Below are 15,669 nucleotides of genomic sequence, written 5' to 3'. Positions count from 1 at the left end.
AATGGCTTAAGGACAACAAAGTCAAAGTATCGGAGTGGCCATCACAAAGCCCTGACCTCAATCCTATAGAAAATTTGTGGGCGGAACTGGAAAAACGTGCAAGGAGGCCTACAAAACTGACTCAGTTACACCAGCTCTGTCAGGAGGAATGGGCCAAAATTCACCCAACTTATTGTGGGAAGCTTGTGGAAGGCTACCCGAAACGTTTGACTAAAGTTAAACAATTTAAAGGCAATGCTACCAAATACTAACTGAGTGTATGTAAACTTCTGACCCACTGGGAATGTGATGAAAGAAATAAAAGCTGAAACAAATCATTATCTCTACTATTATTCTGACATTTCACATTCTTAAAATAAAGTGGTGAGACTAACTGACCTAAGACAGGGAATTTTTACTAGGATTAAATGTCAGGAATTGTGAAAAACTGAGTTTAACTGTATTTGGCTAAGGTGTATGTAAACTTCCGACTTCAACTGTATCTCTAGAAAACATGTCAAAAGTCAAGTCAAAATATAATGCAACACATTATTGTACACAACATATCAAATGAGAACCATCCTATAGGGTATAAGGGAGGTCTTAAGTGTGAAACCAAAACACACACACACACACACACACACACACACACACACACACACAGGATTAGCCGAGGCATTTCTATGTCTGGGGGTCTTCCACCCACTCACTCACTGCAGGAAGCAGCTGTTCTGTGGCCAGGGGCAGCCATGGAGACTGAAGAATGTGATTTGACCTCTTTCTTTAAGTCTCCCTCTCCCCCTCTTTCATCTCTCTTTCCATCTCCGTCTCTCTCATGCCCCATATTCAAAATTAGTCCCATAGTGGGTCCTGTTTAAGGCAGTGTGTGTGTGTGTGTGTGTGTGTGTGTGTGTGTGTGTGTGTGTGTGTGTGTACCTGCAATTCCCCTTTCGGGCAGTCTGAAAGCCACTCCCAAGAGGAAATCTAATGTCGACCCTGTGGCCGTCTTAGACAAATTGTGGGTTTAGAGAGATTTTAGAGACAAGGCTATGCGAGACAAATGTTTATTTTTTTATTTGACCTTTATTTAACTAGGCAAGTCAGTTAAGGAACAAATGCTTATTTTCAATGACGGCCTAGGAACAGTGGGTTAACTGCCTTGTTCTGGATTAAAGCATTTAAAGCATTTTTCCTTTAAATAAATAAAATATTGAAATCCAACACACAGTCAATTCTCCGCTGCAAAATCAAATTCTTTTTAAGAGCCCAGGACAGTTTGACCTGGCTGGTACAGTTGACCACCTCAGCCTGACATAGCCCAGCCCTGCCCAGTAGACCAGACCAGTACAGTAATCACCACAACACTACCACCGTGAGTTAACAACACTCATCAGAGATCCCACACACACCTGTCACCTCCCCCTGAGACCAACATCAAAGCACCCAGCTCTGTCGTCACGGTTACATGCTCCACTTTTCACCCAAACAGGCACAGAGCATGGACGTTATTCCACCCACCAGGCAGGAGCAGTGAGCTAGCTAGCCGGTAGTTAAATATAATGAAACAACTCTAGCCTATGTTTCCACTCTATAAAGCCACCACTTGAAAGTTGAAACTAGCAACACATGCTTGACTCCTTAGCTTCCTTTATGATTTAGAAAATGTGAGTCTAAGTGTTTATCACTGATCCTGCTAAGTGTAACAGGAACAACAACAACAACAGTTCTACCAGAGACAACTGCCTCAGGGGCTGGGGAGAAAGGCAACACGGCTCAGCTAGTCGAAGGCTTGCTGAGTAACACCATTGAACACACAGATAACATGCAGATATGGTGCTCATCAAAAGCCCAGAGGCTTAAGTGATACTTACTATGTGAAGAAGCTTCAGGACGTCCACAAACCTGAAGGGAGAGGAGATGGGTGTAAAACATTATATATGACAAAAAAAGACAGCCAGCGCAAAAAAAAAGGAAAGATTCTGTGGTATATTCTCATGATAAAGTCATTGATTGCGTGTGTGTGTGTGTGTCTCGGGTACTCACACTTTCTCAGAGCTCATGATCTCCTGGGCGATATGCACCACCTTTTTCCTCTTCACCTCATCCTCCTGCTGGAACGACAGACAGAAAGACAGACAGACAGACAGACAGAGAAAAGCACAGCATTCAGTCCATGTAGTGTAAAAAGCTAGCTAACCATATTCTAAACGGAACAGACATACGTTCACTTACAAGGTCACTGCAGCCCACCATCTGACTGTCCTGCTATAGTATGCATAGGCACAATAATCTGTCCACTCAACAAAGATTATGTCCGAAAGCAGAGGTGCCGTTTCACACGTCTCTTTCCCTCACTACTCTCTATCCACGTCAGCTTTCTTCTCTCCCCTCTGCACTCTCCCTCCCTCACTCTCTCTCCCCCTTTCAGTCTGATAGTGAGTGGCCTGGGCTGGAAATGGGGTGGTCTTAATTTGGACAGTGGCCTTGCCCTTGCGTGACTGAAGGGGCCTCCTGCTCCTAATTGTGTGTGTGTGTGTGTGTGTGTGTGTGTGTGTGTGTGTGTGTGCTCGTGTTTTTGTCTGTTACAAACACAGGATTTTAGAGCAGGGGTTCTTAAACTTTTTCAGCCTGGGACCCAGTGTTTTCCTGGGACCCAAGCTTAGGAAAATATGCAACTATACGTAAATATCGGTACATTTCATTGCCCTTATGCCAAAGAAAAATGCAATATAGACCATAACAAATAACAATACCCATAAATATTTTCATGTTTATTTTTCCCCATTAAAAACACTCTTACATATCTGTCTAGGTTGGAACTATTGTGGTTAAAATACAATAAATTATTGGATTCTGAACTGGAATAAACAGATTGATCACATCACACAGATGTATAACAGAACACACACACACAGGCTTTTTGATCGTGCAAACCTCCGCAACAGTACAGATTTTTTTTAAAATCAAGCCTACTGTACATCTTACTGTATAAATTATTGTTGATAGAGAGTCTAGGTTGAAACTGCTGCTGTTAAAAATGCATATATTTTTATTCTGAACTGGAATAAACTGATTGATCACATCACACAGATGTAGACCAGAAAATACACTCACACAGTCCTAATGAGAGGTGTGTGGCTGGTTGAAGTTTTCAACAAGCAGGTCTATTCTGGACTCTGCTTTAGACAGTGCAACACTGAAGTCATGCTCAGCATTAACACTGTGTCTGTACTTGAGAACCCTGACTTGCATAGGTATGTAGTGCCAAACTGGGTCTGAACATCTACTGCTTTCTCAGTCAGGCAGGAGACCGCTTCCTGCTGCAGATGAGCAACCCAGAACTGTGAGTGTTTGCCCCCCAAAAATAATCTTTCTTCAAACAGTTTATTCCAGTTCAGAATACAAAGTATTACTTGTAACAGCAACAGTTCCAACCTAGACTTGTTTTCAACAATCATTTCTACAGTAAAATGTACAGTAGGCCTGCATTTTTCATCTTCATCTGTACTGTTTCTTAGGGTTGCACTCTCAGTAGCTAGTTAGCAGGCTTTGGCTAACATTAGCTACTAGCTGGTTAACGTTACAAGGCCAGGGGATTGTTTGAAAGATAAATTCACATATACTACTATGAGAGATAGTACTCCCTTATTTCTGCTTATTATCACCTGTTATTAAATGACAACAATGCCTTGTTAGTTGACTTGCTTTTCCACTGTCGAAGCACTGTTTCCTGAAGCATTCTGCTCTGTTCTGAAAGAACTCCCTGGGTTTACCGTCATACTGTGGATGTTTGGTCAGGACGTGTCATTTGATTCATTTGTGAGTTTTGTGAGGCTCATTACTAAACACTTCCCCACACAAAACACAGTGTGCGTGCTCCTCGTTATTTCTTAAAGTTTGTATGAAAGAGACAAAGTCATCGCTGTATATGCGTTTCATGACGATTGAGCTCAGTCAGAACATGTGGCTAGCATGAGTCCATTTCATGACGATTGAGCTCAGTCAGAACATGTGGCTAGCATGAGTCCATTTCATGACGATTGAGCTCAGTCAGAACATGTGGCTAGCATGAGTCCAGTTCATGACGATTGAGCTCAGTCAGAACATGTGGCTAGCATGAGTCCATTTCATGACGATTGAGCTCAGTCAGAACATGTGGCTAGCATGAGTCCATTTCATGACGATTGAGCTCAGTCAGAACATGTGGCTAGCATGAGTCCATTTCATGACGATTGAGCTCAGTCAGAACATGTGGCTAGCATGAGTCCATTTCATGACGATTGAGCTCAGTCAGAACATGTGGCTAGCATGAGTCCATTTCAGGACGATTGAGCTCAGTCAGAACATGTGGCTAGCATGAGTCCATTTCATGACGATTGAGCTCAGTCAGAACATGTGGCTAGCATGAGTCCATTTCATGACGATTGAGCTCAGTCAGAACATGTGGCTAGCATGAGTCCATTTCATGACGATTGAGCTCAGTCAGAACATGTGGCTAGCATGAGTCCATTTCATGACGATTGAGCTCAGTCAGAACATGTGGCTAGCATGAGTCCAGTTCATGACGATTGAGCTCAGTCAGAACATGTGGCTAGCATGAGTCCATTTCATGACGATTGAGCTCAGTCAGAACATGTGGCTAGCATGAGTCCATTTCATGACGATTGAGCTCAGTCAGAACATGTGGCTAGCATGAGTCCAGTTCATGACGATTGAGCTCAGTCAGAACATGTGGCTAGCATGAGTCCATTTCATGACGATTGAGCTCAGTCAGAACATGTGGCTAGCATGAGTCCAGTTCATGACGATTGAGCTCAGTCAGAACATGTGGCTAGCATGAGTCCATTTCAGGACGATTGAGCTCAGTCAGAACATGTGGCTAGCATGAGTCCATTTCATGACGATTGAGCTCAGTCAGAACATGTGGCTAGCATGAGTCCATTTCATGACGATTGCGCTCAGTCAGAACATGTGGCTAGCATGAGTCCATTTCATGACGATTGAGCTCAGTCAGAACATGTGGCTAGCATGAGTCCATTTCATGACGATTGAGCTCAGTCAGAACATGTGGCTTCAAGAAAACTGCAGAAAAAAGATCCGGTAAACTGCAAAGTACACGGGCATCCCCCTCTACCTCTCCCACTCGCGCAGCTGCCAAACTGAGCAGAGAGCGCACTGAACCGAGAGAGCAGTTGAACATGGCCAAATCAATTCCAGTAATTAATGCAATAGGTCGCGACCCACAATTGACAGGTACGCGACCCCATACTTTAAGAAACGCTGCTTCAGAGTATCATGCATAGGGTCAGACAGGAGTTTCAGAGTTATTCCTGCCCGATAAACCCTCTATGTCTGACCCCCGAGACCCCAGTTCCATCACACGCAGGCAGTGTGATATCCCCGCCTGCCTTTCTTTCCTTCATAGAGCCCTGTGCCCAGCACCCATTTTGGCTCCATGACGCCTGTCCGATGGTGTCCTTATCACTCGTGTTATGCCTGCCAATATCCTTCCTGTTATACCACCTGTCATCACTGTCATTACTCTGGCTCAGTAAGATCCCCTCTGTTATCACTCACGCCTCACTGCATGGCCATAGGACCTACCAGAGCAAACACATCTAAAGAGCCCTACCGTAACCTTATTGACAAGGCCGCCACATCCACTGTCTATCTGGGTGTGTGTGCGTACCAGCGTGTCCTCCTGAGCCAGTGTTGCAGATTGTGTGACCATCCCCAGTTAATAACAACCCCATAAGGATGTGTGTGTGTATTAAAGATAGCTACCTGTCTGTCTTCTTCTGATAGCTCCAGGTGCTCCTTGCTGGAGGTGGAGCTGTTGTCATCCTCGTCAGAGCTGTGGACTTCCTCCTCAGAGTGAGCATCGTCCAATCCATGCCAGCCTCTGCAGGCAAAACAGGAAGGTCACCGTATTATCCTCATGGTTATCAGCCAGAGTGTGTGTGCACTTACACATACAGTATATCCATGCAAGCATACCACGTACACACACTTCTGAATGGCCTTTTGAACGTTTTATGGAAACAGTAATGGGCACAATGTCTCTATAGCCATGGGACTCAGATGATCACCAGCCTGAAACACGGATGTCAATACTTTGTCCACAGCTGTACTCAGGTAAACATAGTTTCCATGAAGACTCCACAGACAGCCTGTCTGCTGGCAGCAGGGCACCAGTCTGCTCTTCAGTCAGCTGATACAGGTCTGTCTGCTGAGTGGCACAAGTAGCAACATGTGTTTGTGCCACTAATGTTTTCATCTTGGCTTCACAGCCTTTCCAGGAGATATTATCACCGCTGGATTTCGAACCAAACAAACCCAAAGTACTATCTACTTTCTAATCTGGAGGACTCATAAGATACTGTCACTCTCTTTATTTTGACTACTTTATTTTGACTACTTCTTTCCCCCTCCTCTTGTCTCTCCTTTTTCCCTCTATACCCTGTTTCTCTTCCCTACCCCCCATCTTTCTCTCTTTTCTCCCATTCTTTCACTCTCTCTTTCTCTTCCTCTCTCCCTCCATAGACAGGACTTCCTGCACACTGGGTCAGGCACAGAGTGCTTCTTGTTTACTGCCTGAGGCTAGTTACATAAACGGAACAGGCTCAGATGCTTGGGAAACACTACAGATTCACGACACACATACACACATGCATGCAAGCACGCACGCACACACACACACACAAGCACGCACAAATGCAAGCATCTTTCAAACGATGAAACACATAAAATCACACAGTGAACGATAAACACTAATATTATCCAACTGGAGTACCAGATCTGGGCAGCTAGATATATGTGGAACTGTTGCATACTGCTCTTTACTGCTGAACTCTTTTGAGTCTAATATTTCCCTTCACCTGCCCGTCTTTCTACCTGTCCTGTAATCTGACTGACCGCCTTTATCTCATGGCCTCAGAGTGGCTTAGCAAAATACTGGTCTGAGCATGCACGTGCACTGCACACACACAACTGCACCCACACAACTGCCTTTTGATATATGAGGTAAACACACACACACACACACACACACACACACACACACACACACACACACACACACAAGAACACTTGAATGAGGATGTGATTACAGTGAGTTTCGGAGGCCTGACTCTTGTTAGCAAGGACCGTGTCCAGTCCATTCACCCATCCACACACGCAAATATTTTTGTGTCCAATACAGTAGCAAAATATTAAATTACGCTGAGTCAATCGAAAAGCGGTTTACTGGGAATAGGAGAGAGAGCGAGAAACTGAAAGAGAGATGGGAGAGAGATGGCAGAGACAGAGGGAACGGGAGAGATATGGGAGAGGAACAAGAAGAGATGAGAAAGCGAGAGCCAGAGAGTGGGAGGGAGGGAGAAGGAGAGAGAGAGGCTGGTGGTTGCTAGAAGTTTGTTTTCCCTGTTCAGAGTGCAGTGTGGCATTTCTGCGATTTTCAGACATTTCCTGCCCTGGCCACTGAAAATAACCCACAGGAAAACGGCCCAACCTGTTGCGCATCAATGCTCTATTCACAGCCTGGAGGGCTAACACTGAAGCTAACTCTCACACTCGTACAAGCACAGCCTGCTAATGCTAACTCTCACACAAACACAGCATGTTGGTCTACATTGTAAGTACTATGTAATAATGGGTATAGTACACACAATGTACCTGACATGGTCTTACCACCATTTAAATGCATAGTTTAGCACCAAAGTGGGACCAAGACTGCAAAGTGAAAACTAACTCTCACACACAAGCACAACCGGTGCTAAAAACACTGGCCTAAATACTAAAATACTTTCTGTCTCACTGTGACACAGTACACACACACACACACACACACACAATAGAAACCACTAAACACAGTACACACACCCATGGCATTGTTCTAGGCTCAAAATCAAAACATTTACTGTAAATTGCTCGAGTCTCTCTTTCCAGGATATCGAATTCATGAAGCATTAAAGCTCATTAAAAGTGACACATCTATGACTGTCGTGGTACATTAACACTACGGTAACAATAATTAGCATGGTGTAATAACCAAGTTATTTACTGTAGGCAACTAATGATCAAAGGATTACGATCAGCTCTGTAACTCTGGATTCGTTGAAACCTAAGTCGCCCATGACACACGAGAGGCACGATGCAATCAGACAACAAAATGACACACACTCTGTTGAAACCTGACCCAGACCCTTTGTGTGTGTAGACAGAGGAAGAAAGAATTCACACTCACACGCACAGTCGCACACACACACCACACACACGCGCACAAACACACACACTGTGACACACATGCTGTACCTCTCATAGTCAATGGAATGGGGTCGCTTAAAGTCGCAGTGGCTCTCGTATGGATCCTGCACCTCATAGACGTCTGAGTCACTGTGTCTGTGTGTGCTTGGGTCCAGACTGTGTGTGAGTGGCCAGCCCAGCCGTGCGCTGAGGAAAGGCAGGTTCATGTACTCCGGTATCTCCTCATACAGAGGAACGTTCTCATACTCTACCGACCCCTCTCCATCCCTGCCAGACACCCCCACGTTGCCGTCGGACTGGTCCACCGTCCCCGTCCCCCCGCCCGGCTCCACGCTGGTACAATCCAGAGACTGTCCGCTTCTGGCCAGTAACCGTGGCAACATCCTGACAGACAACCGCAGCTCCAGAAGCTTCCGGAAGGAAAGGCTCCTCTTGGTGCCGTCGGCGCGGGCCAGCAGGTCAGCCGAGGAGAAGGACTGTGCCCTCTGTTTTCCCCCCAGCAGAGCTGCTTTCCCCAGGGGGGGCCCTCGGCTGCTGCCGCCGCTGCTGTGTCTGGAAGAACTCTGCCTGCTGAAGAAGGGCCTTGGGAAGCGCCAAGCTGGTTTCTCCTGTGGGGTGGCAGGCAGCTCCCTCATGGGGGTGTTGGCGTGGTGCGGAGGGGGTGGAGGGGGGGTGATGGACGGGGGGGCACCCGCTGGCATGCTGTGTCTCTGGGGCTTCCTGGGTGGGGCCCTGGGTGACCCCCCCTCTTCCGCCGAGCTGGCCTTCATTGTCATGCCGACGGGGAGCGGGCGGCAGCTGAGCTTGATCTGTTTGGGCAGGCTCCGGGTGATGGGGTAGCGCTCAAAGTCTCCGTACCCGTCCTCAACTTCCTCTTCCTTCTTTTCCTCTTCATCCACTCCTCCTCTTCTCTCTGAGGTTAGTGTGTTAAGTTCAGGCTGAGAGAGCAAGTCCAGAGAGTGGGAGGTGTTTCGGTTGAGGGGACAGTGGATGGCTCTGTGGAGGCGGGGGGAGAGGGACTTCTGTCTAGGTGGAGGCACAGGGTGAGGCTCCTCTTCAACTTCAGGGTCCTGGGGGGGTGAGGGACTGTCATACACTCCCTGGGTGTGTTCTTCCTTCTCTGAGGTGAGACATCTACCCCCACTCCCCTCAGTCTCCCCCACCTCTCCCCCCTGTGAGCGGTTCTTTGTCTCTCCCTCCTGGGTGCTGGCCTCCAGGCCGTCCTGCCTTACCAGGGCTAGCTTACGGGGCTTGCGTGGCAGCGGCACGGGCAGGGGCTTACTGGGGGCAGCAGGGACTGAGAGGTCAGTGGGTAACCTGGGTATTCTGGAACACTGTGTACTGCTTTCTGCGTGGGAGGGGGTGCTGTCAGGCTCACTGTCCATCTGGGTGGGGGAGAGGGTGGTAGGTAAAACTTGTGGGGGGCTGCGGGTGGATGGAACAGTCTGAGAGGGGGTGCAGATGGGGGGGGTTGTCTGTGGGGGGGTGCGAATGGGGGAGACTTCTAGTGGGAGGATGAGGGGAGTGGGAATAGTGTTGCTCTCATTGCAGTCTACATTACAGCTGTCAGTGTATGTCTGTTCTGCATTACAAGCTTTAGTCTCAGTCTGTGTAAGTGTCTCTGCCACCTCAATAACATTACATGACTGGTCCCCTGACCCAGTCTGATACTGCTGACCCTCCTGTCCTTTCTGGTTCCTCTGTCTCTCCTCTTTGTTCCCCTGCAGCTTCTCCTCATCCCTGCTCCCCTCTCCAGCCCTCTGCCCCTCCTGTCTCTGAGGTTTGTCCTTGAGTCTGAGATGGAAGGTGTTGGTCACTCCTCCGCTCTTCTCACTGTCTCCGTTCTCTGTTTTACACGGCCGATTGGCTACCAAGGTTCCAGTGCTTTCCGTGGCATTCCCGTTTTGCCAGGAGCCGAGCGTATCGCTCCCGACCTCTGTAACGTTCCCATTCCCTAGTCGTTTGCATTGGGAGCAGTCCTGGAGTCCGCAGGAGCACGTAGGAATGATGTAGTCCGAGTCGCGCAGGATGGGCTGCGACAGGATCCCGTTTCTGGAGTTGAGGAAGGAGAGGCTGTGGTCCCCAGCCCCCCGGCACTCCTGGGAAGGGGTTTGGGGTACTCTGAGTCTGGGTGGTGGGGGAGAAGCCGGGGCTGCTGGGGTGGAGGGTTTGGAGAGGCATGGTTTGGGCGCCACAACAGGTTTGGCTCTCTTTAGCACGACAGGGGAGGGTTGGGTAAGAAGGGGGGAGGATTGGGAAGGCTGGGAGAGGAGAAGATCGGGTTTGGGGGCGATGGGAGGAGGCGAGAGCTTCACCAAGGGGGCGAGTTTGGGTTTGGGAGCCACTGGCGGCTTCTTCACACCTGTAGAGAATTAGAGGAGGAGGAAGAGTGAGGAGTAGACATTAGACAATGCTGGGGAGGGGGGCTGCTGAAAACACAACACACGTCACAGGAGGAAAATAAAGAATTGACCCTTTAACCTTTATGGCTGTTTAAAGGCACAAACTGGAGGCAAAAAGCAAAACAGAGCGCATTCCACTGCCCTGCTGTAATGCATGCACTGCCCTGGATATCCCTTGAACCCCCCACCACCTCATTGACACATACCAACCAGCCAGCAGCAGGACACAGACAGCTGGTGGGGGTAAGAGAGGGCAGGGCAAGGGTCAGAGAATCAACCCCTAGAGGTCAATGGGATTTTTAGCTCACTAAGTAAGGTTGGGCGCAAGTGGTCAGAAAGTGAGGAATGAAAGAACCAAATGATTTCTGTACTCATATATCCTATCATGAGCCTGACCAAAACAGTCAACTGTAGACTCTTCTGTCTGTAGAGAAAAGCTGAACAATAAAAAAAACTAACTATAACCTAAGCGACATCACATCTCCCTCAAATAAAACACTTTGGTGGTAATGCAATTACTGTGTGAATGTGTCCCTAAGCGGGCACCAGACACGCCCGTGGCAGGCTGAGCCTGCACTACATGGATAACTGGATTATGAATACAGACCTCTGCATTGAATATGAGACACTCAAAGTTTTATTGACATATACTTGCTATTTTTTTTTATCTTAAAACATAATAGATAGATAATTAATTGAAGACATGTTGTCCTCACCCAGGCCTCCTTTAAGAAGCCATAGTGTTTCATCTGTAGGTGCTACCAAGTAAAAGTTGGTGTCATATGAAGCTTTACCGCTTGCTCTGTGACATGAATAGTAATTTGATTTCAAGAACACATTTCTTACATACATTTATGAATATTGCAAAATATAAACATTCATATTGAAAATATAAAATGTTTGATTTGGCACATTTTTCAACATAATATTCTCTGCTAGTTTTATACTTATGGCCCATTTTATACAGAGAAATTGGCATAGTAGGCAATGTAATCAATTGCAGCCCTCCCTTTACTTGTATCATTGCACATCCAGTAAATCACAGAGGGTGACCATTTTGAATCCATTTTCACATTCACTCTATTGGTAATACTTACAAATTGGATCATAATTCTAAAAGTAGCAGAGGTCCTATTCTGGAACTTTGATATGCAGGTAGAGCATTTTATGTTCAACAATAAATTTAAAAATTAGCCAAATCAAAAAATACATTCATTTTTCTATATTTATAAATGTACAGTACCAGTAAAAAGTTTGGACACACCTTCTCAATCAAAGGTTGTTCTTTATTTTTACTATTTTATACAATGTAGAATAATAGTGAAGACATCAAAACTATGAAATAACACATATGGAATCACATAGTAACCAAAAAAGTGTTAAACAAATCTAAAAATATTTTATATTTGAGATTCTTTAAAGTAGCCACCCTTTGCCTTGATGACAGCTTTGCACACTCTTGGCATTCTCTCAACCAGCTTCATAAGGAACGCTTTTACAACAGTCTTGAAGGAGTTCCCACAGATGCTGAGCACTTGTTGGCTGCTTTATCTTCACTCTGCAGTCCAACTCATCCCAAACCATCTCAACAAATGATAGTCCCATTAAGCGCAAACCAGATGGGATGGCATATCGCTGCAGAATACTGTGGTAACCATGCTTGTTAAGTGTGCCTTGAATTCTAAATTAATCACTGACAGTGTCACCAACAAAGAACCCCAACACCATCAAACCTCCTCCTCCATGCTTCACGGTGGGAACCACACATGCGGAGATCATCCGTTCACCTACTCTGCGTCTCACAAAAACATGGCGGTTGGAACCAAAAATCTCAAATTTGGACCAAAGGACCAATTTCCACCGGTCTAATGTTCATTTGCACGTGTTTCTTTGCCCAAGCAAGTCTCTTCTTCTTATCGGTGTCCTTTAGTAGTGGTTTCTTTGCAGCAATTCGACCATGAAGGCCTGATTCACACAGTCTTCTCTGAACGGTTGATGTTGAGATGTGTCTGTTACTTGAACTCTGTGAAGCATTTATTTGGTCTGCAATCTGGGGTGCAGTTAACTCTTATGAACTTATCCTCTGCAGCAGAGGTAACTCTGCATCCTCATTTTCTGTGGCGGTCCTCATGAGAGGCAGTTTCATCATAGCGCTTGATAGTTTTAGCGACTGCACTTGAAGAAACTTTCAAAGTTCTTGAAATTTTCTGGATTGACCTGTCTTAAAGTAATGATGGACTGTTTTTTCTCTTTGCTTATTTGAGCTGTTATTGCCATAATATGGACTTGGTCTTTTATCAAATATCAAAAACTCCTTTGGAGTAGTGAACTAAACGCGCAAACAAAACGGAGGTATTTGGACATAAATATGGACATAATTGAACAAAACAAACCTTTCTTGTGGAAGTGGGAGTCCTAGGAGTGCATTCCGACGAAGATCAGCAAAGGTAAATGAAGATTTATAATGCTATTTATGACTTTTGTTGACTCCACAATTCAAAAATCAAATCAAAATCAAATCTATTTGTTACATACACATGGTTAGCAGATGTTAATGCGAGTGTAGCAAAATGCTTGTGCTTCTAGTTCCGACAATGCAGTAATAACCAACGAGTAATCTAACCTAACAATTCCAAAACTACTACCTTATACACACAAGTGTAAAGGGATAAAGAATATGACCATAAAGATATATGAATGAGTGATGGTACAGAACGGCATAGGCAAGATGCAGTAGATGGTATCGAGTACAGTATATATATATGAGATGAGTAATGTAGGGTATGTAAACATTATATTAAGTAGCATTGTTTAAAGTGGCTAGTGATATATTTTCCATCAATTCCCATTATTACAGTGGCTGGAGTTGAGTCAGTGTGTTGGCAGCTGCCACTCAATGTTAGTGGTGGCTGTTTAACAGTCTGATGGCCTTGAGATAGAAGCTGTTTTTCAGTCTCTCGGTCCCTGCTTTGATGCACCTGTACTGACCTCGCCTTTTGGATGATAGCGGGGTGAACAGGCAGTGGCTCGGGTGGTTGTTGTCCTTGATGATCTTTATGGCCTTCCTGTGACATCGGGTGGTGTAGGTGTCCTGGAGGGCAGGTAGTTTGCCCCCAGTGATGCGTTGTGCAGACCTCACTACCCTCTGGAGAGCCTTACGGTTGTGGGCGGAGCAGTTGCCGTACCAGGCGGTATTTGGCGGGTAACTGTATGGCTTGCATTTGTGGCTGAACGCTGTTCTCAGATGATTGAATATTGTGCTTTTGTCGTAAAGCTTTTTTGAAATCTGACACAGCGATTGCATTAAGAACAAGTTTATCTTTAATTCTATGTAAAACATTTATCTTTCATCAAAGTTTATGATGAGTATTTCTGTTATTTTATGTGGCTCTCTGCAATTTCTCCGGATGTTTTGGAGGCATTTCTGAACATGGCGCCAATGTAAACTGAGGTTTTTGGATATAAATATGAACTTGATTGAACAAAACATACATGTATTGTGTAACATTGAGTCCTGGGAGTGTCATCTGATGAAGATCGTCAAAGGTTAATGATTAATTTTATCTATATTTCTGCTTTTTGTGACACCTCTCTTTGGTTGGAAAATGGCTGAATGCTTTCTGTGACTAACATAATGATATGTTCTGCTTTCGCCGAAAAGCCTTTCTGAAATCGGACACTGTGGTTGGATTAACGAGAAGTGTATCTTTAAAATGGTGGAAAATACTTGTATGGTTGAGGAATTGTAATTATGAGATTTCTGTTGTTTTGAATTTGGCACCCTAAAATTTCACTGGCTGTTGGCGAGGTGGGACGCTAGCATCCTCCCGAACGATCCCAGAGAGGTTAAGAAGGATAGAAATTCCACAAATTAACTTTTAACAAGGCACACCTGTTAATTAAAATGCACTCCAGATACCTCATGAAGCTGGCTGAGAGAATGTGAGAGAATGCCAAGAGTGTGCAAAGCAGTCATCAAGGCAAAGGGTAGCTACTTTGAAGAATCTCAAATATAAAATATATTTAGATTTGTTTAACACTTTTTTGGTTACTACATGATTCCATATGTGTTATTTCATAGTTTTGATGTCTTCACTATTATTCTTACAATGTAGAAAATAGTTAAAATGAAGAAAGACCCTGGAATGAGTAGGTGTGTCCAGACTTTTGATTGGTACTGTATGTAAGGAAGGTGTAATTGAAATGAAAAGACTACTAATATTACAGAGAAAGCCGTAAAGCTTCAAATGACACCAACTTTTGCTAAGTTGCACCTACAGTCTTAAAGAATAAGGTTGAAAAAATATTTTGGGTAAGGATAAAAAGTCACAAATATTCCAACTTCAATCCATTTTTTCTCAATTATGCTTTAAGATACAAATGTCAAATATATGTCAACAATTATATGGATTACATTTCGTGAATTGTGAGAGAACCATTGTGATGACTGGAGTTTTCTGGCTTGTTTATTTTTGGTGGAGTGCTCTCAGATTCAATGGCACCAACCCAAGTAGAATCCCGTGTCACCTTGCTGCATGCGTCCTCCTCGTCCTAGTCTGTTCACTCTGGTTTAAAAAAAATCTAATCATTTGCTGAGTATGACCTGAACGATTTCATGGCACTGACTGGTTTTGAAGTTGTTGTGAAAGATGTGCGCTCTATATACTATCCATAATGAGATGCCCAAAAGGATATGGCCTCGTTTTCTGCTCGACTGGGCTGGATCAGGACTACTGACTGGCCGGGCGAGTGCGATACCAAGAGAAGCGAATTCACCGAGCGGATGTGGATGAAGCCTGAATGACCCTCTAGCTAACTTACTCATGGAAAAAATCTGTAAACTTCAGTGCCAAATCCCCTTTGCCTCAACGGATTGAAAATTCGTCGGTTAAGTGGTTGACAATCGCTGCTTTAGGTTATATAACCATGTTTGAAAGTAACAACAACAAAAAATCCATTGCGCATCTGACTGCATCAAAACAGGAGGGCAGATGTTACACAAAGGAGCTGAATGTATCTGCCC

General features: G+C 45.1%; 1 protein-coding gene across 1 annotated transcript in view; it reads right to left on the bottom strand.

Moving 5' to 3' along the window:
- Positions 1–15,669, bottom strand: part of LOC139392610 (FYVE, RhoGEF and PH domain containing 6) — a 29,657-nt gene that overhangs the window by 13,107 nt on the left and 881 nt on the right. The window contains exons 2-5 of the mRNA XM_071140700.1: positions 8,293–10,606; positions 5,764–5,881; positions 2,023–2,090; positions 1,851–1,881 (exon numbers count right to left, since the gene is read on the bottom strand). Coding sequence (XP_070996801.1) covers positions 1,851–1,881; positions 2,023–2,090; positions 5,764–5,881; positions 8,293–10,606 — 2,531 coding nt within the window. The remainder of the gene's footprint in view (positions 1–1,850; positions 1,882–2,022; positions 2,091–5,763; positions 5,882–8,292; positions 10,607–15,669) is intronic.

This window comes from Oncorhynchus clarkii, chromosome 33 (assembly GCF_045791955.1).
Source record: "Oncorhynchus clarkii lewisi isolate Uvic-CL-2024 chromosome 33, UVic_Ocla_1.0, whole genome shotgun sequence".
Lineage (NCBI taxonomy): Eukaryota > Metazoa > Chordata > Actinopteri > Salmoniformes > Salmonidae > Oncorhynchus > Oncorhynchus clarkii.
Note: the sequence above shows the minus strand (reverse complement) of the source record. Positions and strands in the feature narration are given on the sequence as shown.